The following is a 25,748-nucleotide window of genomic DNA, read 5'->3' on the forward strand; positions in this document are numbered from 1 at the left end:
CCCCAACACCAAGTTTCTTTCATTCTTCTGGTCTCTACCCCTGAGAAACTCCCTCTTCTTTCAGACCTAGGCCACCTCTGACAGTCTCCATCTCCTTAAGGATTCTACACAGTTCCCCTGGGAAGCCAGGAGCACATGGAGTCAGGACTTGAGCTCTACGGAGCAGTGATTCTGTGATTTAAGCCTCTCTTGCCTTCCCACTGTTCCCAAGGAACATGACGCATAGCTTTCCACTCAGGTGTTCCGCTGGGTGTGGCCTCAGCATCCTGTCCCTCACACACTGATCACTGGCTTGGAAGATGGCTGTGATCTCAGTGTTTCTTCCCTCTGTTAATGTGGCTCCACCAAATGTTTCGTGAGTATTGGGGTAGAAAAAAAGCAAATGCCTGAACCATGGTTTTACTTTATTTAACAAAATCACAGATTACAAATAAGGTTGTTTTTTTGAGTACTTGTTTGTGTTTATTCCCTTGCAGTTAGAACTGTCGGTTGTGAATAGGGTGAGAGACTTCAGACATTCAGAACATTTAAAATGCAATTTTAAAACAGTGGTTGATAGCTGGATAGATGGATCTGGATTGGCGTAGAACCAAAACTTCCTCTTTCTTCCCCATTGTATTTCTTACTTTAAATTGTAATTTCAAAACTACTTCAGCATATGGAAAGTATAGTCACATAAATGATATCTATGTGCCTCACAAATATTGACCTTTTATTATTGGTTTGAATTATTTGTTTTAAAAAGAAGATATTAGGGGTACCTGGGTAGCTCAGTTAAACCCCCATGTTGGGCTCACTGTTCAGTGGGGAGTCTGCCTCTCCCTCTTTGTCTGCTCCTCTCACCGACACTCTCTCTCTCTCTCTCTCTCTCTCACATAAACAAAATCTTTAAAAAAATTAAAATGCATGTGATAAGCCCTGGGTGTTATACACAACTGATAAATTATTGAACATTACCTCTGAAACTGATGATATACTATATGTTAGCTAATTGAATTTAAATTAAAAAAAGAAAATATTATAAAAATGCATCTGAAATACAGCCCCTTCCCAGATACAACTTTCTTCTGAAGTTCATATGTTTCTTCTCTAAATATGTTTTTATACTTTCAGTACATGTGTATATTCTGGGAAATTTTTAAAATTTATGTTAATGGCTAACTGTTTATACTCTTTCAGATAGCTTTCTTTTAGTATTAAATTGTGAAATGACTCCATGTTGAATCATAGAGCTTTAATTTAGTTAATTTCTGTATTATTTCAGTGTTAGAATTTAGTATACCATTTTAGGAAGTTTTCTTTGCATGAACGTACAGATTTCCTTTGATAGTGTTGTATGGAGGATTCTTGGTCTCCTTGTGCAAGTGTGATTTTTTTTTTTTTAACTAGATACACTAGGACTTTAATGACTGAATCTGATAGTCTCTTTTCTTTTAGTGGGGAAATGTAACCCATTTTCATTTAGCGTAGTGATTATTTTAGAATAATTTCTATCACCTTTTTTGGTGTGTATATGTGTTTTCCATGTCATTTTTTTCCTTCTTTCCTATTTTCTGTTGAATTTTTGTGTTTATTTTTTCATTTACTGATTGAATATTCATTCTAATTCTGTATTTTAGTGTTGCCCATAAGTTTTTAATATGCCTCCTCAACTTCATAAAGTCTACAGTGAATTCTTATTTCCGCCCTCCTGGGTCACACAGGATGCTGGAAGTTCGCTTGCTGATCTCCCTCTCCTGTGTGTCTCCATTGCATTTCGTCCCAGCGTTTGTTAAATGTCCTGCACTGTCGTCATCTTTGCAGTCAGGGCTTGCTCTTTGCTGTGCTCACTCCTGATCTGTGAAATCCATTCCTCCCTTTGAGGCTCCTTTTCCTTCTCCTGGAGTAGTTCTTTGCTGTGAAGACTCAACTCTCAGTCTCTGTTTAAGCATCATTTTTTAAAAATATTTATTTATTTAACAGAGCGAGGAAGAGATCACAAGTAGGCAGAGAGGAGATCACAAGTAGGCAGAGAGTGGGGAAGCAGGCTCCTTGCTGAGTAGAGAGCCCGACATGGGGCTCGATCCCAGGACCCTGGAATCATGACCTGAGCTGAAGGCAGAGGCTTATTAACCCACTGGGCCACACAGGCACCCCTTGAGCATCATTTTATTGGTCTTTAGGCATAGAACTCTAGATGAAGTTATTTTTCTTCTGCACTTTAAAGATTCATTCCAGAATCCTGTTTCTGTTCATTCATAAGTAATCATTTTTGTTCCGGGTAATTTTTAAGTTGCGTTCGAAAATAAAAGAGTTGTGTGCCTGGGTAGTCATCTATTTTTATTTGTCTCATTCAGGACTTGTGAGCCTTGGGTCTGAGAGTTTACGTATTTCATTAATTCAGGAAAGAACTCGGCCCTTATCTGCTCAACTCCGGCCTCTCCTCCCTCTACTATTAAACATGTGTTAACAGTCCCCCGACCCTACATCGTCTCTCCTTGTATTTGTGCCTCATTATCTCTTTCTGATTCGCTCACATTTTCATTTGTGTCTACTCTGCTGTTCCATCCATCTATTGAGTGTTCAGTGTAAACGGCTTCATGCTGTTTATTTTTGAAGGTTTGCCACTTGTCTCCCCCGCCCCATTACATAACATAAGAGCATTATGGGAGTTTGTTGTTGTTGTTTCCGTGATCTAGATACGACACTTATCTCCAAACTTAACCACTTGCTTTCAGCCACATCTGTGAGGTCAAACCTCTAGAAATAATTATTAAATCTACATTAAATCTCCTCTTTAAAAACATTTTGTCAGAACCAGAAGTCAGTACTTTTTTTCTTTGAATCTTCTTTTGAAGATTTCTGATACTGCTTTATTGGAAAGATGAAAGAAATTTGCTGGGTGGGTGTTTTGCTTGTACCTTCTAACCCCTCTGTCACTGTGGGGTTGATACAGCTGAAGCATCTCCCCGGGCACCTGACAGCCTGTTCTTCCGTGGGCTCTGGCTTTGAAGGTCCTGATAGAACCACAGAGCAGTTGCTTTGGAAACATTATATTCTAAACTGTCTTGTTTTTCTTTCCCTTCAGGCTTTCCGAAAATAGAAATGTTATTGTGGGGAAATAGCATTTGGAAAAACACTTAGAAGACCTGGTAGTTGAATATTGAATTTTTTTTTTTAATTATGTTTACCAAAGTACTTCAAAAAAATTTTTTACTATTCTGCTTTTTCTCCTTTAATAGAGGTACAGAGAAATTGAAACATGTGGTGAGATTAATATTTCTCGGAAAGGCCTGATCATTGCCTTAAAATACTTCTCACTCTTAGTTCCCTTGCAACTAAAGTTCCTTGCTCAGAATGAAGCTTTTCTCAGGGACTGAAAGCACCCTGTTATGTTCCTCTAAGTTTATCTGGCACTGCCCTGGGAGAACACCTTATATTGGGTGAACAGAGGAAGGCTGCAACCCAGACAGCCTTCCCCTCTCTCCTCACACCCAGCGGAAGAGCAAGGATTACCTTCCAGTAGAGCACAAGCTTCGGAGTTGGTTCAAAGCCCGGCCTGACTTCTCTAAACTGACTCCGCAAACCTTTGGTAACTTGGCCACTTGGAGTTGGGGTACCAAGGAACGTGTCACTGGACAAATCCTCAACTAACGCAGACTTAATCTGCAAAACCAGAGTCGATAGTAGCCTGGAGAAGTCTCTTTAAATTATGCGAAGGATGCCCTGGCCGGGGCCTCAGAACACAGGAGGAGCAGCACCGCTTCAGACCTAGTCGTGGGAGTCGTGGGCCTTTGTGCATGGGCAGCAGAAAGAGCAAACATCTGGCTAGAGTCGTAGCAGAGACTTACATAGTGCTTCCCTTGCCAGGTCCTGGGCTAACTCCTTTACTGTTCCTTGGACTGTCACCGCCCTTTCTGCAGAGAGCACATTCCCGGGGAGGCCTGGGATTCGGGTCTGCGCCTCAGACCAGTGTGCAGTACCGTCTGGAGATGCTGAGTCTTGGCTTGAGGTTTTCCTCTCCCTAGCCGCTTACACTCCATGAACGACAAAATGAGCATTTGCAGAAGCCACTCCCCAGGAGGCCTGAGAAGTGAGAGACTAGGACCGGCAACATACAAGGACAGGGTCTAGGGTTCAGGGGAGAATGCCAGACATCCCTGTTTCAGCTTGGGCTGAGGACAGGCTGTTCCTTTGTGCTTTGTTCTAAAGGCTTCTCTAGTGTACAGAGCCTGTCCTTAAGACTTAACCAAGAGTATTCCATTCTGCAGTGACCCATGGGTGTTCCTGGTCATCAGGAAAACAAAACAAAACACTTCTGGAGGTTGTGAGTGTGAAATTATTTTAATGAGTATCTTCATGGCCTGGACGTGAAAGATTTGAAATGCAAAGCCTCAGGCTTTGACCTGACCCTGTTTCATAATAGCACAGCCAAGAGCAGGTAGTTAAGCCCTGAAAGAATGAGATACTTTGAGTTTTGGAGCAGCTGATGGTTAATTTTAAATCAAATCTGCTGAAGTAAAGACACAGGTGAAAGTCTACTTTTCCTCAGATTGCTTCATGGATAGAGTACCCCCATTGTGCTCTTGAATTATTAAGGATTCAGAAACAAGTAAGGAAGGTCAGAGGAACATGGAACTCCTGTTTGAAATTGCAGTTAAACTGAAGACCCGAATACCTGGGTGCTGGTCCCAGTGGTGCCACCAAAAAGCCATGTGACTTTGGGGTATCCATATCACTTCTCATCTCTGTTTACTTATTTAAAACATGGGCTTGTAGCAAGTCTAAAAAATACACACTCAGCCATTCACATAGAAACAATATAAGCTGTGAAACTGTCAACCACCCACATACTTGGTATTACTTGGAAATGTCCCTGGGTCCTCTTCTAGATGCAATTTGAATTCCAGTATGGACAGTCTCTTCCTACTCTTCTTGGATAGATGTCTGCTTGGGGGTAATAATCACACAGCTCACCAGGCCTTCATCACTGAAAGCAGCCAGGCCTTTTGGAAAAGGGTTATCTTGTGGCTCTGACATATAGAGATATTGGGCTGAAAGGCTGTGATAATGGCCACCCAAGATGACATTCTTCTGCTTATTCTTTAAATGTTAAATGACATTGTTTCTTGAGATGCTTTGGTAGAATTCCAGAAAGTGCCCTGGAAATGGTTATCATGCTGAAAGTCATACCTCATTGATAGCTATTTGTGGTGTTAGATGAGAAGTCACCTGTCACCGTTAGAAATGATTCACTCCATGAGCTACATCACCCAGACCTAGCTGTGATACTCGCCTGATGTCTCTTCTTTAAATGAAAAGATGCATCGAAACCACCTTAGGTTATTGAATTTGTCCCATAAGAAGAGAGAGCTGCTAGCTCATCTATAATTCCAGCTCTTTCTGTGCCCCTGGCCTAATTAAAGTTTGCTTTACTCCACAAAGGAGAAAGCACATATGGTTTGCAGTGGTGTGTTTGTATTTTGATTACTTGGGAAAAGCCAGGTCGAGTAAATAATGCCATGACGTACACTCCTGGAGTAGCTGGTTTTGTAACGAACTGCACGTGGCGGCAGGCTGTTCACTGTGGCCTCCGTTTTCCTTCAGGTACAGTCCTGTGCGCTCCTGAGCAGATTCCCAGGAGCCCAAGGTAGAGGGACCTAGCCTTACTTTCCGTGCCTTGCCTTTGTCCAGCCTCCTGGCCCTCTGGCTCTGCAGTGTCTGCAGCAGTGTATTGACTTTCTGGGGACCAGAGCAGCTCTCTGGAAGGAAGTCAGACCCAAGCCCTGAAGGGAAATGGTAGCCAAGGTGACTTTGACTAGATCATTGTCTCCACTGATGTGGTCCTAGGGGCGCTGGAAGGAAGAGCTTTGCAGAGCCCATGCTGTTTCCCTCTTATGGGGGATGGAGGGAGCAGAACCTTCTGACACTGACCCATTGTACACAGAATTGGTGAGAGTAGTCTTAGGTGAATTAACTTTAACTCAGGGGCTTGGTCCTTGTTGTTATATTATTCTGTCCCTTCTGAAGCTGAGGATGTATGAGAATTCAACTCTCCATGTCCCCCCATTTGATGGGGACTGGTTTTTCCATCTTGTGAACAGAACTCAGATGAATAGTGTCAAATCTAGGTTTCACTAAAATACTTCTTGTGTTTCAGTTTCTCCATTTGCAAAGCAGAAATGACATCTTTTTTTGAGGGGGTGGGTTTTTGTTTTTGTTTTTGTTTTTTTGTTCGGTTTTTTTTTTTTTTTTTTTTTTTTTTTTGCTATGAGCAATATATTCAGCCTCTATTTGGGGGTGAGGTGTGGTGAGGCAAAAAAGCAGGGCCTCAGATGCTTTGTCGTTACTTTAGCAACTCTTCGGTACCTCTTGTGTGCAGGTCCCTGTGCTGGGTTCTGTGCATGTGGGAGCCCCATTCCCCAATGATGTAAGCTGCCCACAGAGCTTAAAACAGACCCTTTAACAAAGGGCTAAAAGGGAACATAGCAGACAACTACAAGCCGTGGCAGGGTGAGGTTAGAGGAAGGATGACAGACTTCAGGCTGGAGGTCCAAGCAAACAATCATGAAGAAAAGAGGATTTAAGGGGCACCTGGGTGGCGCATTCAGTGAAGCATCCAACTCTTGATTTTGGCTCAGGTCGTGATCTCAGGGTTGTGAGATAGCGCCCCATATTGGACTCTGTGCTCAGCAGGAAGTCTGCTTTAAGATTCTCTATTTTCCTCTGCCCTCTCTCTTTCTCTCTCTCTCTAAAATAAATAAGTAAATCTTTTTTTTAAAGGAATTTTAAGCAAACTTTGAAGGATAGTTAGAATTTTAAGAGCTAGAGATGGGGGTACCTGGGTGTAGATGGCATTCCAGTTGAAAAGAATAAGCTAGTGGTCACTGCTAGCATTTGTTGGGTTTATCCTATGTACCAGGTTGAGCAGGGTAAGCATTTGTACACTCCCTCCATCTCATTTACTTTTCACGGCAGCCTAAAGAGGCGCGACTGCTGTTCTTACCCTCTTTAAGTGAAGAAACTGAGGTGTATAGAGAGGGGTACAAACATTTGTCTAAGGTCACCTGGCTAAATGCAGGTTGCTAGGAATTAAAGTACTTCTGGCTAGTGCCCAAACCTGTGCTCTTTGCCCTTGGCCATTGTGGGTTGGGTGAGGAGCAAAAGGGGTCCTTCTGACTGTAGGTCAGGGAGCTGGGGAAGAACGTGAATGCTGTGCCTAAGATTTGGGATTGGGTTCTAAAGAAACTGGGAGTCACTGAAGAGTTTGTTTTTTGTTTTTTGTTTTTTATTTAATTCTTTTTCAGTGTTCCAGAATTCTTTGTTTATGTACCACACCCAGTGCTCCATGCAGTATGTACCCTCCACAATACCCACCACCAGCCTCACCCAACCTCCCACCCCCCTCCCCTCCAAAACCCTCAGTTAGTTCCTCAGAGTCCACAGTCTGTCATGGTTTGTCTCCCCCTCCGATTTCCCCCAACTCCCTTCTCTCCCATCTCCCCATGTCCTCCGTGTTATTCCTTATGCTCCACAAATAAGCGAAACCATATGATAATTGACTCTCTCTGCTTGACTTATTTCACTCAGCATAATCTCTTCCAGTCCTGTCCATGTTGGTAAAAAAAAGTTGGGTATTCATCCTTTCTAATGGAGGCATAATACTCCATAGTGTATATGGACCACATCTTCCTTATCCATTCGTCTGTTGAAGGGCATTTTGGTTCTTTCCACAGTTTGGCAATTGTGGCCATTGCTGCAATGAAAATTGGGGTACAGATGGCCCTTCTTTTCACAACACCTGTATCTTTGGCGTAAATGCCAAGCAGTGCAAATGCAGGGTCATAGGGTATCTCTATTTTTAATTTCTTAAGGAATCTCCACACTATTTTCCAAAGTGGCTGCACCAACTTGCATTCCCACCAACAGTGTAAGAGAGTTCCCCTTTCTCCACATCCTCTCCAACACTTGTTGTTTACTGTCTTGTTGATTTTGGACATTCTCATTGGTGTAAGATGGTATCTCAATGTAGTTTTGATTTGAATCTCCCTGATGGCTAATGATGATGAACATTTTTCATGTGTCTGTTAGCCATTTGTATGTCTTCTTTGGGGTAGTGTCTGTTCATGTCTTCTGCCCATTTTTTGACACGATTATCTCTTTTGTGTGTGTTGAATTTGACCGGCATTTTTCAAAGAACTAGAACAAACAATCCTAAAATTTGTATGGAACCAGAAGAGACCCCGAATTGCTAAGGAAATGTCGAAAAAGAAAAACAAAACTGGAGGCATCATGTTGCCTGATTTCAAGCTTTACTACAAAGCTGTGATCACCAAGACAGCATGGTACTGGCACAAAAACAGACACACAGACTAGGGGAACAGAGTAGAGAGCCCAGATAAGATCCCTCAACTCTATGGTCAAATAATCTTCAACAAAGCAGGGAAAATATCCAGGGGAAAAAAGACCGTCTCTTCAATAAGTGGTACTGGGAAAATTGAACAGCTATGTGTAGAAGAATGAAACTCGACCATTCTCTTACACCATACACAAAGATAATCTCGAAATGGATAAAAGACCTCAACGTGAGGCAGGAATCTTATCAAAATCCTAGAAGAGAACATAGGCAGTAACCTCTTTGACACCAGCCACAGCAACTTCTTTCAAGACATGTCTCCAAAGGCAAAGGAAACAAAAGCAAAAATGAACTTTTGGGACTTCATCAAGATCAAAAATTTCTGCACAGCAAAGGAAACAGTCAACAAAACAAAGAGGCAATCCACAGAATGGAAGAAGATATTCGCAAGTGACACTACAGACAAGGGCTGATATCCAAGATCTATAAAGAACTCCACTGAAGGGTTTTAATCACAGAATTCAGCAGTATGCCCCAGTGGAAGTGCTGAGTGGCAGTGATGAGGGAGGGTGGGCTGCCCTGGGGGCTGCAGGAATCCTCTCCTAGGAGAAGAGGGCAGTGGGCTCAGGGCCCTGAAGTGCGCTGTACTTTGGGGAAGTTCACCGCCCCCCAGACTGGAGTTCTTTGGCCTCCAGAGATACTGGGTGTTTTAGATACAGACATATTTTTCCCCCATTTATAGGAAGGGGACAAGTGGAATTTTAAGATAATTAGCTTAAGGAGCAAAGCAATCCAACCTGGATGCCTTCTGAAAGATTTTATTTTTTTTTTTTTTAAGATTTTTATTTACTTATTTGACACAGAGAGAGAGATCACAAGTAGGCAGAGAGGCGGTGGGGGGGGGGGGGGCCGAAGCAGGGTCCCCGCTGAGCAGAGAGCCTGATGCAGGGCTCAATCCCAGGACCCTGAGATCATGACCTGAGCTGAAAGCAGAGGCTTGACCCACTGCGCCACCCAGGCACCCCCTGAAAGACATTTTAAAAAAAAGGTATGTGTTAGTCCCTTCTGCTAGAGTTAACAGATCCTTCCTCAGTCTGTGCCTGCCCTTGAGGTCAAATTGCCTACAGGAATACAAGGAAGAATTAGCTCTCTTCTTCCTCAGCTTCCTTGCCTGTCCCTTTTCCTACCAAGGCAGGCATTCATGAATGCAGTCATCTGCCTCAGGACACAATAAACCAAAATAGCAGCTGGAAAACAGTGATGGTAGGTCCTAGAATTTTAAATTGATAAGATGCTAACATTTCAAAAACATTTCAAAAAGCATGTCTAGCAAGGATAATCATGGTTAATAAGTTTTTAATTTTGCCAAGTAAGGCTATCATTTTAAATAAAGGTATCTTTTAAATTGCATAAATATAGGTTGCCTGGGTGGCTCAGTGGGTTAAAGCCTCTGCCTTCGGCTTGGGTCATGATCCCAGAGTCCTGGGATCGAGGCCTCCATCGGACTCTCTTCTTGGCCGGGAGCCTACTTCCTTTCCTCTCCCTCTGCCTGTCTCTCTGCCTACTTGTGATCTCTGTCTTTCAAATAAATAAATAAAAATTTTTAAAAATTGCATAAATATATCTTCATGAAGCACTTTGCTATGTTGTCCTTACTTTTTATCATTTGCAGTAGTCGTGTGAAAATTTCCTTGAGAACCATTCGTTCCGTGTATGTATCCCTCACCCACAGAAGATAATTCACTGGTTCTCTCATGAGGTAGGAGGAAGGGCAGGGGAGACTACACTCTCTTCTCTTCACCTCAGGTCTTCTGAGGGCACATATGCCAGCACCCCACTGCCAACCACACTTTATTTTCAGGCTTTTTATCTCAATTTTTGGAAGTCAGGGTACGTCTGCACTTGGGGTACTTAACCTGCTGTGACTTGAGAGCACAATGTTGTCCAAAAGGATGATGTACCTTCTGATAAATTACCCTGCTGTTGGTGGTCTTTCAAAGATAGTGAAGTACAGCATAGTTTATGATCTGTTTATTAAAAGTCCAAATGTAGAAATTGTAGAAAATTAGAACCTTTAGAGATCATTTAGTCCAACCTCATCTTTTTACCTTATAATACCCAGGGCCTGAGGAACTTAGCGGGCTCACCTCAAGTCTTGGGCCTCGGTGGAGGCAGCCTAACTCATCCTGGCTCCCTGATCTGGTCTTCTGCTTCCTAAGGAGAACTCTTCATCACAAAATGACGCCTCCAAAACCCTGTGCCGGTCTTTGGTCTTGAAAACCATGTTAACACTTGATACTTTTTTACATATAGAAGATGACAAAGCCAGAAGGCAGACCACAGAAAGGAAGTTAATAGAAGAAAAAGCAGTTTCTGAGAAGGGCTTTCAGTGAGAGTACAACGGCCACACCCACTGTGGCATTTCTGAGGTCAGATCGGGTGGAAGTTTAACCGTCTGTCTTCGGGCCCTTATAATCCCTTTTCTGCTTACCCAGCAGGAAACCTGTGGTTCCCACTCCTAGTTGCAGGTTGGAAGTACCTTGAGAGCTTTGTGAAGGCCCCTAAAGAGTCGTTTAATGATCTGGGGAGAGGCCAGGCAGTAGCAGGTTTAGAAGCTCCCCAGGTGGTTCTGTTATATAACTAGAGTGGGAACCACAGCTTTCAGCCCGTGGTTCACAAGCTTTAGCTGCATCAAAGTCACCTATAAAACAGCCTGTTGCCATGCCAACGGGTTCACACCCAGAAATTTCTGATTCAGAAGGTCTAGGGTAGGGCTTGAGATTTTTGTGTTTCTAACGATTCTTGGGCGATTGCAACGCTGCTGGGTTGGGAACCACACTTCGTAAACCACAGTATTCAGTTCTCAAAGGCTCTGTGATCATGACTGTGAGGCCCTACCTTGATGGTGTAGCCCCAGAGTTTGTTTTTGTTTTTAAAGATGTTATTTATTTATTTGACAGAGAAATCACAGGTAGGCAGAGAGAAAGGGGGAAGCAGCTCTCTGCTGATAGAAGACCCTGAGGTCATGAGATCATTACCCCTGAGGATCAGGGCCTGAGATCATGACTTGAGCCTAAGGCAGAGACCTAACCCACTGAGCCACCCAGGCGCCCCACCCCCAGACTTGATTCTGGGGTGGGCTCGAGAATTTCCATGTCTTAGAAGTTCCCATGTGATGTTAATGCAGCTGGACTGGGGAACACACTTTGAGACCCAGGGTCAGTCTTTTTATGTGGGATACCAGATGAGATCAGGCACAAGGCAGGCCACCTCAGATTTCTCCCCATCTATAGCGTGCCAGTTGGCCCCCAGAGAGAAAGTCACCAGGAAAACTCAAGATCACTGTAGGCTTTAGGAGGAAGCAGGAAGCTACAGTTTACATGGACAAGGAATAGCACCTCCTAGGTGTTTGTCAACGACATAGTGTGGACATGCACAGGTGTTCAAATTAAACCTTCCCTCTGGACTGTCACAGTGGGTCCTTAAGTCTCATCTAGGCCAGGTGTCCTCACTGTAGACAAATGAGGAAACCAAAGAGAGCTGGTGATGCAGGTCTGTAACCTAGAGCTGGCATGCCCCCTGATTCTGGGGTCCTTTCTGTGACGCTGCAGATTGCTGCTTTGTGGACCCAGTGGCTGACACAGCAACAGGAGGTAATGAAGACAGGGCTGGCTAAATTATCCTAGGTTTGACAGCAGTGGTTCTTGGAGTGTGGTCTCTAAATCAGGAGCATCAGGATCACCTGAAAACTTGTTAGAAATATGAATTCTTAGACCCCACCCCAGACCTACTGGATCAGAAACACTCCCCAGCGATCCTGTTTTTACATGCCCCTGAGGCGATTCTGGTACACCAACGCTCAAGTTTGGGAAGTGCTGGTTTAGGGAAGGGCTGAATTTGTGAAGGTGTGATCTCCCCTGAGATTGCTTGCGGGACAGCCTGCTCACAGCTTGGTCAGGGCCTTGGGAATTGAGGGCCAGCTCAGTAAGGCAGCACCCTGGAGTGACTTCTGGTCCACCCCTTGTGAAACAGAGACTCTCCGGTATTCACACTGCCCATCATCGTGATTTTTGCTGAGGAGCAAAGACCGAAGTTGCGTCAGCCAGCCCAAGGTCAATTGTCACAGATTCCGAAAAAAATGAAGTTTAAGTGAGTAGGGCTTTTCTGATTTCTGATATTGTTGGTGATGGACTTCTTCCTTTTTTCGTTTTAGTTAGTGACAGGAGTATGGGAAGGCAGCTACAACTTCTTCTGTCAAGGCACTCGCAGTGCGGGAGAAGCAGATATGAAGGTAAGGTCTCTCTTTTAAATAGTTTGTTGTTGTTTTTTTTTTTTTAATAAATTGCTTAAAAGACAAAATGGCTCATATCCTCACCGCCCAAGGTAATTCCTGTTGACATTTTTAAAAAACCTATTTCCACATGAAAATTTGAACATGAGCGGTGTAAGAGGAAAACTAAAGTTTCATTTCATAAAAGTAAGTCCTGTTAATGGTTTCCAGGAAGAGGGGCCTGGCGGGCTCAGTTGGTGGAGCATGTGACTCTTGATCTTGGGGTTGTGAGTTTGAGCCCCACATTGGGTAGAGAGATTACTTAAAAATAAAATCTTGAAAAAAAATTTGTTATTTACATTTTGCGGGGGGGGGCAAATAACTACATGCATTTTTCAGCATTTATATAAATGGGATCATAAGAATAATGTCTTAAATGCTGTAATCATTCCTGAAAGTGCTCTCTGAGGGTGGTCTTTTGATTCTGACTTCCACTCTGAGTGGGTTTTGTTGTTGTTGTTTTGTTTGTTTTGGTAGAGAGAGCACAAGGAGGGGAGCAGCAGCCAGAGGGAGAAGCAGGCTCCCCACTGAGCAGGGAGCCCGATGTGGGGCTCCATCCTAGGACCCTGGGACCATGACCTGAGCTGAAGGCAGACGCTTAAGACTGAGCCACCCAGGTGTCCCCAGTGTTTCGTTTTAAATGAAAGGCTGCTGCTTTAAATTCAGATGGGCATTCACTTCCTTAAAACTGTGTGGCATATTCAACTGGGCAGGGACCTGACACGGAAAGTTCTGATTCCTGTTCTTCTTTTCCTCATATCCTGGCCCCCCACCCCCATGCCAGTCCCTGAAATAGCAGCGCCACTCAGGAGGTTTTTCTGTGCTGATGGTTTTGCAGGTCCTTCCTGAGGGAATAGACAGGCTTCAGGGCTTTTTGAACTTTGATCCTCTGGGTTTTGTCAGTCTTGAAAGACATCCATGCCACTTTTAAAATTTCCCCTGTCATCATTCCAGACCTCCCCCAGCTTCCCCCCCAGTATTCTGTTAGAGGCACTCAGAATGACCAGTGCTCCCAGCCTCTGAAGGACTCTAGGAGCCAGTGGGGTGCTCAGGCTTCAGGAGATCCTGGGAGTCTGGGAACTTAGTAAAACACGTCAGGGGTGATATTCCAGAAAAACCATGATGGTCTCTTCCTCTTAGATTATCCGTGTCCTCTGGTGGTACTATTTCTCCAAGCTCATTGAATTCATGGACACCTTCTTCTTCATCTTACGGAAGAACAACCACCAGATCACAATCCTGCACGTGTACCACCATGCCACCATGCTGAACATCTGGTGGTTTGTGATGAACTGGGTCCCCTGTGGCCACTGTAAGTCTTACATGGTGGGGGTGAGGGGGGCGCAGCACTGGGGACAGGTGTGAGCAAAGAGGCTGAATTGAAACCAAGACTTTTAGTGAAGGTGCTATTTCTGTGGATTTCTAGGTCAAACATGGGAACTTTGTGTCCCAGTTGCATTCATGATAGTTTGTGTGGCCTGTGCACTCAGTAAGCTGACGAAACCTTTTTCTGGCTGACTTGGCAAGGTGAGGGAAATACCAAATTCCCAGCCTGGGGCGTACAGGGAAATAGGGACAGTGTCCTCTATCACAGAGGACAGCTGTTCTAGGTTATTTCTGGTCCTTGTTTCTTACAATTTGGAAGTTGTTTGACTGAGAGGGGCAGGCCAGAAAGATGGAACCACACCACTGAGGGAGTCCCAGGGAACACGACTGATGATGAAACAAGCTTTAGCTGAAGAGCACAGGAGGAGGTCTGCACATAATGCTTATATAACGAGCCTGCCTTGTTCCCTGAAGCACGTTAGCAAGGCATCTTCAATGGCAAGCACCAAAATTTGAAGTAAATTCCCAAAGACAGATATCTGTTGTTTTTAGAAAGCTTATGGTCTGAGGTCTCTCATAATTTTCAGAGATTAAGTTGTCTCCTTTAGGTTTAGCTTAGGAGTTCTAACAGGTGTCCTGATCAAAATTTCTGCCATCCAGCACTGGCGAGTTTGAGAACTTTTGGGTCTGTTCATGTGTTTTTTCCCTAGGATGGCACTGCCCTGAATTAACCGGCCCACCAAGATTCCCACAGTCATAGAATTTTAGAGCTAGAAAGGTGACTCGCCAAACCCAGCTCCCTGTGGTTTGGGAGGAAACTGACATAGTAGAAGGTTTGGTAGAACTTGGTTTCCAGTGCGCCATCCCCCCGCCCCATGTGTTTTTCCCACCGTCACACTACATGGTTCTGGATTATCTGATTTAACTTCCTAATAGGAACAGTGTTTCTTTACATTTTCAAAGAACTCTCAGGGTTGCAAATTTTAACTAGCCCCACTGGGCCCAAGAGAAACAACTAGGACCTGGAGGATGTGACTTGTCCAAGGTCACCCAGCCAGTTACTGTGATAGCCAGAAGTAGAGACTCCCTCCCTGAGCCCCTAGCCATGTACACCTCTGACTGTGTGTGGGAAAGCTGGCAAGCTCTGTTGGGTTGCCCGCTGTGGGGGAGGAGGACAGAGAGGCTAAAAAAAGAACTGGTGGTTCTACTGGAAATTAAAAGTATGTGATAAAAGAGGAGTCTTTTATCTCTAAGGAACTGGACTCTGGATTGTATTGTTGAAAAAAATATGTGGTCTCAGCAGTGCAGCCCTGGGGAATAATGAGGCCAAGGCCTCTTCCAGCTCCAGCAGATGTGTTAGCCAGCCAGCTTTGAACCTCCTGCCCATCAGCTGCCTTCCCCAGGCCTTCAGCACAGCACCCTGAAGTGCCCGGCACATAAAGAAAACCAGCTCGCTCTGGGAGTTGATTGGGGTTCTGGCAACAAAGCTGTGAGGCGGTCTCCTGACTCCTGTGTTACATGCATGCCTGGCAGCCCCAGCTGAGCCCAGCCTTAAAACACCCCAGTCGGCCTGCCCCAATGGAAAGGGAGTTCTGAGCACTGCTCCACATGGTGCTTACCAGCCCCTATTTGAACGTGTCTGTTTTCCGGATTTGAAAGGAATCTTGTCCCGTGTAGAACACTGATGCATTCTCCTTCCCATTCCCCCCTGTTTTTCAGCATATTTTGGCGCCACCCTTAACAGCTTCATCCATGTCCTCATGTACTCGTACTACGGTCTGTCGTCCGTGCCCTCCATGCGCCCGTACCTCTGGTGGAAGAAATACATCACTCAGGGGCAGCTGGTAAGTCACTCAGCGCCTCTCTCCGGGACTTGCTGCCTGGCAGACCACTCTCCCTGCCTTTATTCACTGTTACTTAATAGTATCTAATTTATGCCTTTCCCACCTTTTCTCTTTGATCCAACTAAACTACCTGCAGCCTGTGGAGCAGAGAATGTTCTTATTTCCAGCTGATGCGGAAACTGTATCTGGGGGCACACAGCTAGTTGGGCTATAGAATGAGGACAGGAATCTAATTTCCTGACTTCAAGTTCAGTCCTTTGTCCTTAGTTTGTGCACAAAGCATGTGTTGCCTGGGTGTGTTTCCTAATTATAATCCAGAACCCAAAGTGACCACTGTGTCCTGTGTTCCTGGGAGTTTTCGGAGGACCCAGGAGTCCCGAGTGCTTGTAGCCATTAGGCAGTGAGGGTGTTGGTAAGATCAGTGCCCGGTGACCACTCAGCCCCTGTGCTGCGAAGCACCGGTTGGCGAGGATGGCACCTGCTATGCTTCAGACGACAGCCTCCTTCCTGACGTTGACTGCGAGGGCCCACCCAGCTGTTGTTGGCACTTGGTGATTACGTCCTACTGTCCTTTCTGAAGCTTCCCTGAGTTGTCAGGGTATGACCAACGCCTGTTTGTTTCTCTCCCTTTGTGAATTCTTTCATGAACTAATGACTGTTACTACTGATGTGAAACACTGACATTCATTGAGTGTCTGGCACTCGTGCTAAGTAAGCAGGTTTACATGGACTAGTCCAGTAGCCTGAGTTCATGCTCTTTTCCCCATTCTATGGATGAGGACACTGAGGCAATAGGCCCAACCCAGCTGACTGAGGGGTATAAACAGTAAAGTTTCAGCCCCAGCCTTGCCTTATCAATATATTTTTCTAAAGAACCATGCTGATTCCAGTCTTCCCAAGTCAATTGTGATTTTCAATATTTAAAAATAACAGCCTAGGAAAAAAAATCTGAGAAGATCGTCTGAGCTACTTACGTGTTTGACATTTCATTATCACCTCTTTGCCAGCTGCTCTCTAGTCCTTGTTAATTTTTTTCACCCACCTGTGAGGAAGGATAATTGTTCCTTAACCTTCTCGTTACACTTGAGAAGTGATGTGGAGATCGATTTATACCACACAGCCGTGGCCTGGCAAAAGCAGAATTTAAAAGAACAGACTGGGGACTTTGGTCTCCCATTAAGCTCTGCCCTTTGAGGTAGAAGATTGCACCCAGTTTGCCTAGATTTATTTTAAGCACCGCTCCTAGTTACTCCTTAGCCTAGAGTACTTACCTTAAAAAAGAGAAGAAAGTGGGGAGGGAAGTAAGTTCTGTAGAGAAACCCTGGGGGCTGGGCCAGAAATCCAGTGGGCAGAACCCTGCCCCCTGGTGGTGGTGGTACTCTTGAAGAGTCACCCTCCAGTAGCCACACCTCATTGTAACATTTCCCGTTCAAGATTTATTCATCAAAAAAGAAAAAAAGATTTATTCATCAGAAAAATCTGGACTTAGCATTATATCTTGGTAGAAGTTTAAATCTGTTGATTAGCCTTCTTCAAACCAAAAGGGTACATGGGTAAGAAATAGGAAGAGTTGGGGCATGTGGGCAGTGCAGTCAGTTAAGTGTTGGGCTCCTGGTTTCAGCTCAGGTGGTGATCTCAGAGCAGTGAGCTCCAGCCCTGCACTGGGCTGCATCCTCAGCAGGGAGTCTGCTTGAGGACTCTCTCCCTCTTCCTCTGCCCCCCTCCCTGCTCACACACACTCTCAAATCTTTTAAAAAACAGAGAAAAGGGTGCCTGGGTGGCTCAGTGGGTTAAAGCCTCTTCCTTCGGCTCGGGTCATGATTCCAGGGCTCTGGGGTCGAGCCCCGCATCGGGCTGTCTGCTCGGCGGGGAGCCTGCTTCCCCACCCCACCTGCCTCTCTGCCTACTTGTGATCTCTGTCAAATAAATAAATAAAATCTTTAAAAAAAAATAAATAAAAAATAAACAGAGAAATAGGAATTGCACATCCCACAGCAACATCACCGGTTCTCTTTAAACATACAGCCCACACACCCTTCCTTTCTCCCTTAAAAATATAAAGCAAGCAAAAATTACTTTGCACCTCCCTATACAGGGTCCCTAAAGTTTGTGTGTGGGGCGGGGGTGGGGGGATTAGCTTTTTCTTTGTTCCCCAGCTTCACTGAGCTGTACAAGACCTGTAATGTTGTGGGGAGTGTACAGTGTACTGATAGGGTGTATGTATGGGTTGTGAAATGATTGGGACAGTAACACCCTGTTCATACCCACAGTCACGCCACATAGCTATGGGGTTTTTTCTTGTGACAAGAACTTTTACGATCTACTCTTAGCAACTTCCATGTATACTATATAGTATTGTTAACTATTACCCAAATTTTAGAGAAGGTGGTTTAAGCAGAAGGAAGGGGAGGAGAATGTATATGACAAAGGCACATACATAATTTAGGAGAAATTTATGCATGAATGTATGCTTAGTGTCTGTGAAGGGATTTCACCTCCAGAAAGGCCTGTGAGTATCCTTCCATGGACTCGGTGTGCTGGGTGGAGAGCCCGTCTGGCATGGCACTTTGTCGGTGTGCCATGGCTGCGTTGCTTAGCTGTGTCCCCTCTCTCCCGCCAGCTGCAGTTTGTGCTGACAATCATCCAGACCAGCTGTGGGGTCATCTGGCCGTGCACGTTCCCTCTTGGGTGGCTGTACTTCCAGATTGGATACATGATCTCCCTGATTGCTCTCTTCACAAACTTCTACATTCAGGTAAGTCTTGTTCTTCCATGGCAGTTGGGACTTGTGGCCTTTTCAGCAAAGACTCTCCTCTATTCATTTAAGGAGGATGACCTGTAGAACCCCCTCCTGTGTGCCAGACAGCAGGCTCTGGTGCAGTCACAGTGACAGGGCAGCCCCTGCCTTTGGGAGGGGACTACTGCCAATACAGGAGATGCTGGTATCTGTCCCAAACCTCCAGAGTTCTAGATCTTCGGCAGAGGAGCTGGGGATTCACGTGGGAACGCCACGCTGTTCAGCAAGCTCTGTGTTGCTTTGCTCACAGCAGACTGCAGGCATGTGACGGGACAGTTCCGTCAGCAGTCCCGCAGGCCTGCCGCCCCGCCACCCTGAACTCGGGGACTACATAAAATGTCTAAAGAAATGTCCATCACAGCCCTCAGCTGCAGACAGAAATCTGCCCTTTCGTCCCCATTTCCTCACACTTCCACTGCTCAGGTTTGGAGGCTCCATTCATTCCCAAGTGCATGATGGAAGGTCAGTTTTACTCACAGAAGGGTCCAGTTAGGGCAGATTGTCTCCACTGGATTACTTTGTCGCTCCCCGTTACCCCTGGGTAAGGTGTGTTCCTGCCCCCATGGGCAGCATCCAGTTCCAGGCAGGCACCAAAAGTCGGGAGGCAAGGCAGAGGCCGTGGATATGGAGACAGTAAGGTCCAGGGGATTGAGCAGCCCCTTGGGGGCGTCCCATGTGGCCATCCTTGTGCCCCCCGCTCCACGCACCTTTCATCCCACCCCCTGGGCGTGGAGGCACATTCCAGGGAGCTGCCGCATGGGGGGTTGTACCCACGTGGGGACATTCATCGACATGAGGGAGGACGAAAGCTGGGAGCTGACAAAACTGAAATCACTATTCTAACTGCTTATGGCAGCATAGCACTGCGTACATACGGGCCAAAGCCATTGCCAAAGTCCCGAGCAAATCCTGAAGGTGAGAGATGGGAGTGATAGGAGAGGTACCACAGAGTGGGGGGAAAACAGTGTGGCCATGTGACCCCGATACTCTGTAACCCTATCCAGATACAGAGAAGGCACGGCCAGGGGAAGTGTACTTTGAATTTTCTACTTCATTTCTAGAATAGCCCTTACATTGCAGCCCAAACCCCTGTGAACTTCCTCAGGCAACGCCTCAGAAAGGGAGGAGTGATTGAAACCAGTGGCAGAAAACGTTCCCAGGGTTGCTTGACCACAGACCTTACATCTCAGTGGCATCGGGTCCTAACAGGAATCTAGGCTTAGAGTTAGGAAAGCGGGGCGCCCCCACCCCCCCAGCAGAGCACCTGTCACACGGCCCGTCTGCCCTGATGCATTTCAGACTTACAAGAAGGGGGCCTTGCGGAGGAAAGAGCACCTGAAGGACCACCAGAACGGGTCCGTGGCTGCCGTGAATGGACACACCAACAGCTTTTCTTCCCTGGAAAACAATGTGAAGCCGAGGAAGCAACGGAAGGATTGAAGCCGAAGAGTTGAGAAGCCTCCAAAACCCATCGTCTGATTGTAAGCACAGTATGAGTTGTGCCCGATGCTCGTTAACAGCTCCTGTAACTCGTCCGGCCTACAACAGCGTGATTCATGTAGGACCTCCTTCATCGTTCAAAACCCCTTGAAAATGTATACAGATTATATACGTAGGCATAAGATTTAACATTTCTGGGCTCTCACCGACCCCTGCGCTAAACTGTGGAGGGCGTATTATTGTAGTATACGACACTGCTGTTGCCTTATTAGTTATAACATGATAGGTGCTGAATTGTGATTCACAATTTAAAAACACTGTAATCCAAACTTTTTTTTTTTACTATAGATCATGCATGTGATTGTAAATTTGTACAATGTTGTTACAGTAGAGAAACACACATGCCTTAAAACTTAAAAAGCAGGGCCCAAAGCTTATTAATTTAAATTAGGATATGTTTCAAGTTTTTATTCGTTTTTTTAATAGCTCTGTTTAGGAAAAAAATCAAAGACCGTAATTTATGAAACTAGCGTGTAACACATAATTTCAAGTGACTTGTACATGTGAAATCAGAAATGGCACCTTCAGTTTTGTAATATTGGCTTTAAATCAGGCAGGCTCAAATCTAGTGGAAGGTCAGTTTAACTTTTTAACAGATCTTATTTTTTTATTTTGAGTGCCACTATTGATAATGTAAAAAAGGGGGGCTCTAAAGGAGTCTTGATGAAACCTAAATATATATTCTTTGTCTTCAAGATTTTAGAAAGTATGTAGGATGAGTAAGACATTTAAAATTTCTGAAGTGCTAAGTGTTTTTATACAGGAAACAGTGCCCACTTTGCTTTCCACTTGCGAGAGAGAGGGTGTGTACTTTTCAAAAGAGATCATTGAATACCATTTGACAGAATCCCATAGATGAGCAATGGGGAACTGGTTGCCAGGGTCCAAATTTGGATTGGTTTCTGTACTGCTGTCTGTTTTGACACAAACTTCTTTTAAAATGTGCCTAGCTTATAAAAATGAATAAAGGGGGAAAAAGGGGACCTTAAAAAAATTTTAAGGTAAAATTAAACAGATAGCTACTACGTAAGAGAACTGGGAAATTGGGTAGAGATAATTTGTTTCATGTAAATCTAATAGTACCTGTAATTTTCTTTTTCTGCTTAGAATCTAAAGATTTGTGTAGAACTGCTTATTTAAAAATGAGACTGCTTATCATAAAATCGTGTCTGTCACCCTTGAGGCAGTGGTCAAACAGATAAGGACTATTGTGCGTGTCATTTTAAAGTGTTGAAATTTAGTCTCTGAACACCTTCTCCGTCGGGAGAAAAAAACAGTCATTGAACCACTCGTGACACATCTTAGAAGGTCATCGACAATGTGTAAACTAATTGTTGGTTTGGTATTTATGTAAATATCAGTTTATCATGCTTTAATTTTGCACATTCATATTATATAGGGAGCCGATTGGTTCTCTTACTAGTCTTGTGGGTTTTCTGTTCGGAAGGAGTCACAGCATCTGTTTACATTTACCTGATCAAATCTAGAATGTGTATATGTGTAAATGTATGTCTTCCTAGGTACTAGTTTGCAAGTGTCTTTACATGTTTCAATACAGAAACTATAACATTCAATAGTGTGCTGTCAAAGTGTGCTTTAGCTCATCTGGATATACCCACACTGTTAAATAATGTCTAAACATTAACCATTAAAACTTTTTTGATTACCTGTGCTTGCGTGTTACATGGTTTATACGCTGCTGATTCGGACAGACTGGAGAAAAATCCAGTCTTCACCTTCTAGGAACTCACCCCAATAAATGCAGATAATTGAGGTGGAAAGGTTATATTGTGTAGCTCAGCTCACATGAGGAAGGATCCCCACATAGTGAGGCGTGGTGGTGGTTTCTCTGCTCCCCCAAAGGTCCCCAGCTTTCCAAACATGCTGCTGCTTCCACTTGTCTTTCCCACTCTCTCCCCACGCTTTTGGCTGTTAGTTATTTTCCTTTCCTAGGTTTACACCAGAGGTCTGCAAATTTTTTCTGTAAAGAGCCAGATAGTACATGTTTTAGGCTTTGCAGTCCATACAGTCTCTGCCCCGCTTTCGACTATAGCATCGCGGAGTGCAAAAGCAGACACAGACCATATGTGTATGGGTGGTCCTGGCTGTGTTCCAGTAAAGCTTTCCTCACAAAACAGAAGGTCCACAGCCATAATTTGCTGACCCCTTCTCTAGAGTAATGAGAGCCCACATTATTCCCAAAACTCTACCACTTTCTTTGCCAAAGACCGTTTTTTGCCCCCACCAGCCCCCAGCCTGCCACAGTCTGACGTACAGGTCCAACTTTGTACGCATGGAGTCATGACCTGAATGGCCCCTGTCCTTCCATTTCCTACATAACACACGGTCCCCAGCATAGGCTGGATCTTACTTAGCTTTTGAGTGCCTTCTAATTTGTCATTACCACCTTAAAAATGTCACGTGAAACTACATTCAGTTTTTGGGTACTGTCTGAAAAATACAGAGGACTGCTAAGGTTTTGGTGGTGATAGTCCTATCCTTGCCCTTCCCCTCTAAGTCCAGAACACATTTTAAAAAGAGGACCTAAAAAAAAAAAAAGAAAAACAGGACCTAGAAATCAGATAAATAAGAATCAAAATAGTTCATCTCTTACTGGAAAGACTGGATTGGTGATACTAAAACCACACCAGGATTTATTATCCTGGCCGATAACCCTACTGATGCAAACTCACCAGGGCTGGCCTCCCACAGCAGGGCTTGGTGGCATTTGTCAGTCTAGGAATGAACTGGTTATTAAAATATTTTGAGTATCAGCCCAGTAATGGACCCACCGTAAACTACATGCTCCTTTGCAGTGTTGTATTCTGTCCTGATGACGTTGCCACGCCAAGAAAATACACTCGTATCTCCCCATCTTGGCAACCAGAAGTTGTCGTCCTCCCCTCAGAGAAGTAAGTGGATCAGAGGGCAGAGCAAGGCCAGATGTGTCCCCATCCTTTTCTCTCTCTCACAGGGAAGCAAAAGGGCAGGTTTGCCCACCAGGATGGAAAGGGGAGGATTCACATCTCCCCTCTTTTTAGCAGCCTGGCCATGCATACGGAAAGGCGGTGTAGCCTAATGTGAGAAGCACAACTTGGGGCCTGATTGCCTGGTTGGACTTGGATCTGTGTAACTTTTAGGCAAATACAGTGCAGATGCCCTTGGAGCCACATCAAGCACAGAGTAAACCCTCTGTGAGCTATTCCCTTCAAGATTGTGTTCTGTGCAATCTACCCCACTGGTCTCTTAAAACTCTCAACTATTGTTTTTGCTATTTCCTGGGTTGGCTGCTGTCGTAATCCTATCAAGAAAAACAGAAAAGGAGGTTACTTTGGTGTGACACTGTTGAATCAAGAGCTGGAAAGAAACCAGCAATTGTTAGCAGTCATAATGTTGATCACCTCTATCATTCCAGATTTTACCAGCATTTTACATTAAGGTCACCATGCCGGGGTTTCTAGAAGCTGCTTTATTTCCCCTTGGGAAGGTAGGGCAGTGCTTCTCAGGATCTGGTCCTCGGCCGTTCAGGAATTCTCCAGAGTTCCGACAGCAGCTCTGCTGTGTGATCCTCTTTGAAACAGGTGTCTCCCACTCTGTCCACATCAGTCGTAGACTTGAAGTACTGAGCAGGTGTTTTTCTGCCGTCTTCATTTGGAAGATCCTGTGCTTATTGGAGAAAATAGAAGCAAGATAGTGGTTGCCCTTACCTATACCATCAGCGACTAATTCTCATTCAAGACACCATTTTAAAGCTCATCTTTTGTCATCTTCGACATTTTTATGAGCTTCACTTCCTCTCTTTTCCAGCATAGGGATGGCACTCACCCCAAGGGAGAAAGTTCCCCAGGACCAATTCTTGCTCCCGTTTTCATAGGATACCCGGCCCCGGCTTTTGGTGTAAGGTTGTGGCAGGTGGCTCAGGCTCCGTGGTGGACATTGTAGGAACAAGCAGAGTAGAACCCAGCAGCTGACGATGTAGTGATGGCAGAGAACCAATCACACGGTTATTGGGGGTTGTCCCCTTTCTCAGATGGTCCAGACTCTTGGGAACGGTGCTTACTGCCCACTCGGTGGCCTGTTCGTGTTCTTGTGTTGACCAGACCTCGGAAGAGTGTTACCTGGCTCACTGGGAGAGTGCGTGGTACACAGGGATCTGTGAGATAAGGCTTTTCTGTTCCTAAAGGAGCCTGTGTTAGATTGGGATCAAACATGGGCACGGGTGATTTCACAGGGTGCTCTGTAGTGAGTTCCATGAGGTGGATGTATCCAACAATTGTAATAGTCCACGGAGAGAGAACTCTTCCAGTGAGGTGCCCGAGAAGAGCTCTGTGAGGGTAGGGGTTCTTCCGAGCCTTTGCAGACCGTCGAGATTTCAGGAGGTGGAGACTGAGGGTTGTCTGGGAGACAGCATGGTGGCTCTAGGAAAGTACAGGAGCCCATAGCTGAGGAGGGTGACATGACACATCTGTTGGAACAGTTGGCTGTGTAAGAGAAAGTGATTATTTTTTTAAAGAAGGTGAAGTGGGAAGAGGGTGGAATGTGGGTGTTCCCATTGATGACGTGTAGGACATGGCTGAGAGTTCCCAAGAGGAGGTAGTAATTATACCTTCTAAGGTTATCCCTCGCTATGCCTCCTGCCCACGTGCCCTCCTCCTGCTCTCCCTTATCGGCAGCACTGAGGAGGGACCCGAAGTGCTTGTAAGGAGACTTGGAACTCACCTGTTAGTTAGAAACCCATGGGAGTCCGTCGGGCAAATTCAAAGGGGGCCTCTGCCCTTGTGAAAATTCCTTCTAACCAAAGAAACTAGCATTTGAAGTCTGAAAACTTGGGACACCTGAAGGCATGGCTCACAGGCAGGATTCCATGTTGGCTTGGAAACAAATGCTTACGTGATTATGTCAACACATACTACAACTGGCATTCTGTGTTCAAACAACAAGCCATAGGTGTGGGTTTCCCATGACTGATGAATGTGACAATGTTTCAGCCAAGCTAGCACTTTCCAGCGATTGTATGCCCTCCCCTTGACAGGGTTCCCAGTGAAACAGGTACCTATTTGGAGCAAATCATCCAAACCAAAGTCCCACAACATCATGCCCTCCTTGTACCCCCTCACGGTGCTCTAGTCAGCAGCAGTCCTTTGTAAGATTATGCAACCAGGCATTGTTGGAGCCCCTCCTGCCTGCCCATGGGTGCCCTCTGCTTTTGGGACACTGGGTAAGGCAGATGAGAAGATCAAGGCTGGGAGTCATGCAATGCCCTTATTCAAGAGAGCAGCCAGGATTCAAATCTTAAGCTTTCCTAGGCAATTGGGAAGAGAAAATTGTGGTGGCCCCAAGCTACGCCCTCAATTCCACCCTCATTTTAGAACTGGGTGCACTAGGACACATGTCTTCCAGCACGGAAGGCACTCTTGCCCATGCTAGAAGGGGTCTGTGTGCGTTGGGAAGGGGCACAGCGGACATGTTAGAACCCAGGCTTTGCCATTTCATGTGGGATTGCAAACAAGTTACCTCATTCTTCTGAACTCCCATCTTCTGCACTGAAAAGAGAGAGGGAGATATTTAGCACAGCTGACTGGTGTGAAATGCAGAGATAAAATATGAGCTGTACAG

At 45.1% G+C, this 25,748-nt stretch overlaps 1 protein-coding gene across 2 annotated transcripts in view; it reads left to right on the top strand.

Annotated features, from left to right (window-relative positions):
* Positions 1-21,804, top strand: part of ELOVL5 (ELOVL fatty acid elongase 5) — a 40,376-nt gene extending 18,572 nt beyond the window's left edge. The window contains exons 4-8 of one of the 2 annotated variants that reach the window (XM_032864520.1): positions 12,549-12,626; positions 13,806-13,977; positions 15,711-15,835; positions 18,456-18,590; positions 19,932-21,804. In XM_032864520.1, coding sequence (XP_032720411.1) covers positions 12,549-12,626; positions 13,806-13,977; positions 15,711-15,835; positions 18,456-18,590; positions 19,932-20,072 — 651 coding nt within the window. In that variant the 3' untranslated portion in view covers positions 20,073-21,804. The remainder of the gene's footprint in view (positions 1-12,548; positions 12,627-13,805; positions 13,978-15,710; positions 15,836-18,455; positions 18,591-19,931) is intronic. The other variant, XM_032864521.1, reaches the window with a different exon arrangement.
* Positions 21,805-25,748: the final 3,944 nt, after the last annotated feature.

This window comes from Lontra canadensis, unplaced genomic scaffold, assembly GCF_010015895.1.
Source record: "Lontra canadensis isolate GAN:19392208 unplaced genomic scaffold, GSC_riverotter_1.0 scaffold27, whole genome shotgun sequence".
NCBI lineage: Eukaryota > Metazoa > Chordata > Mammalia > Carnivora > Mustelidae > Lontra > Lontra canadensis.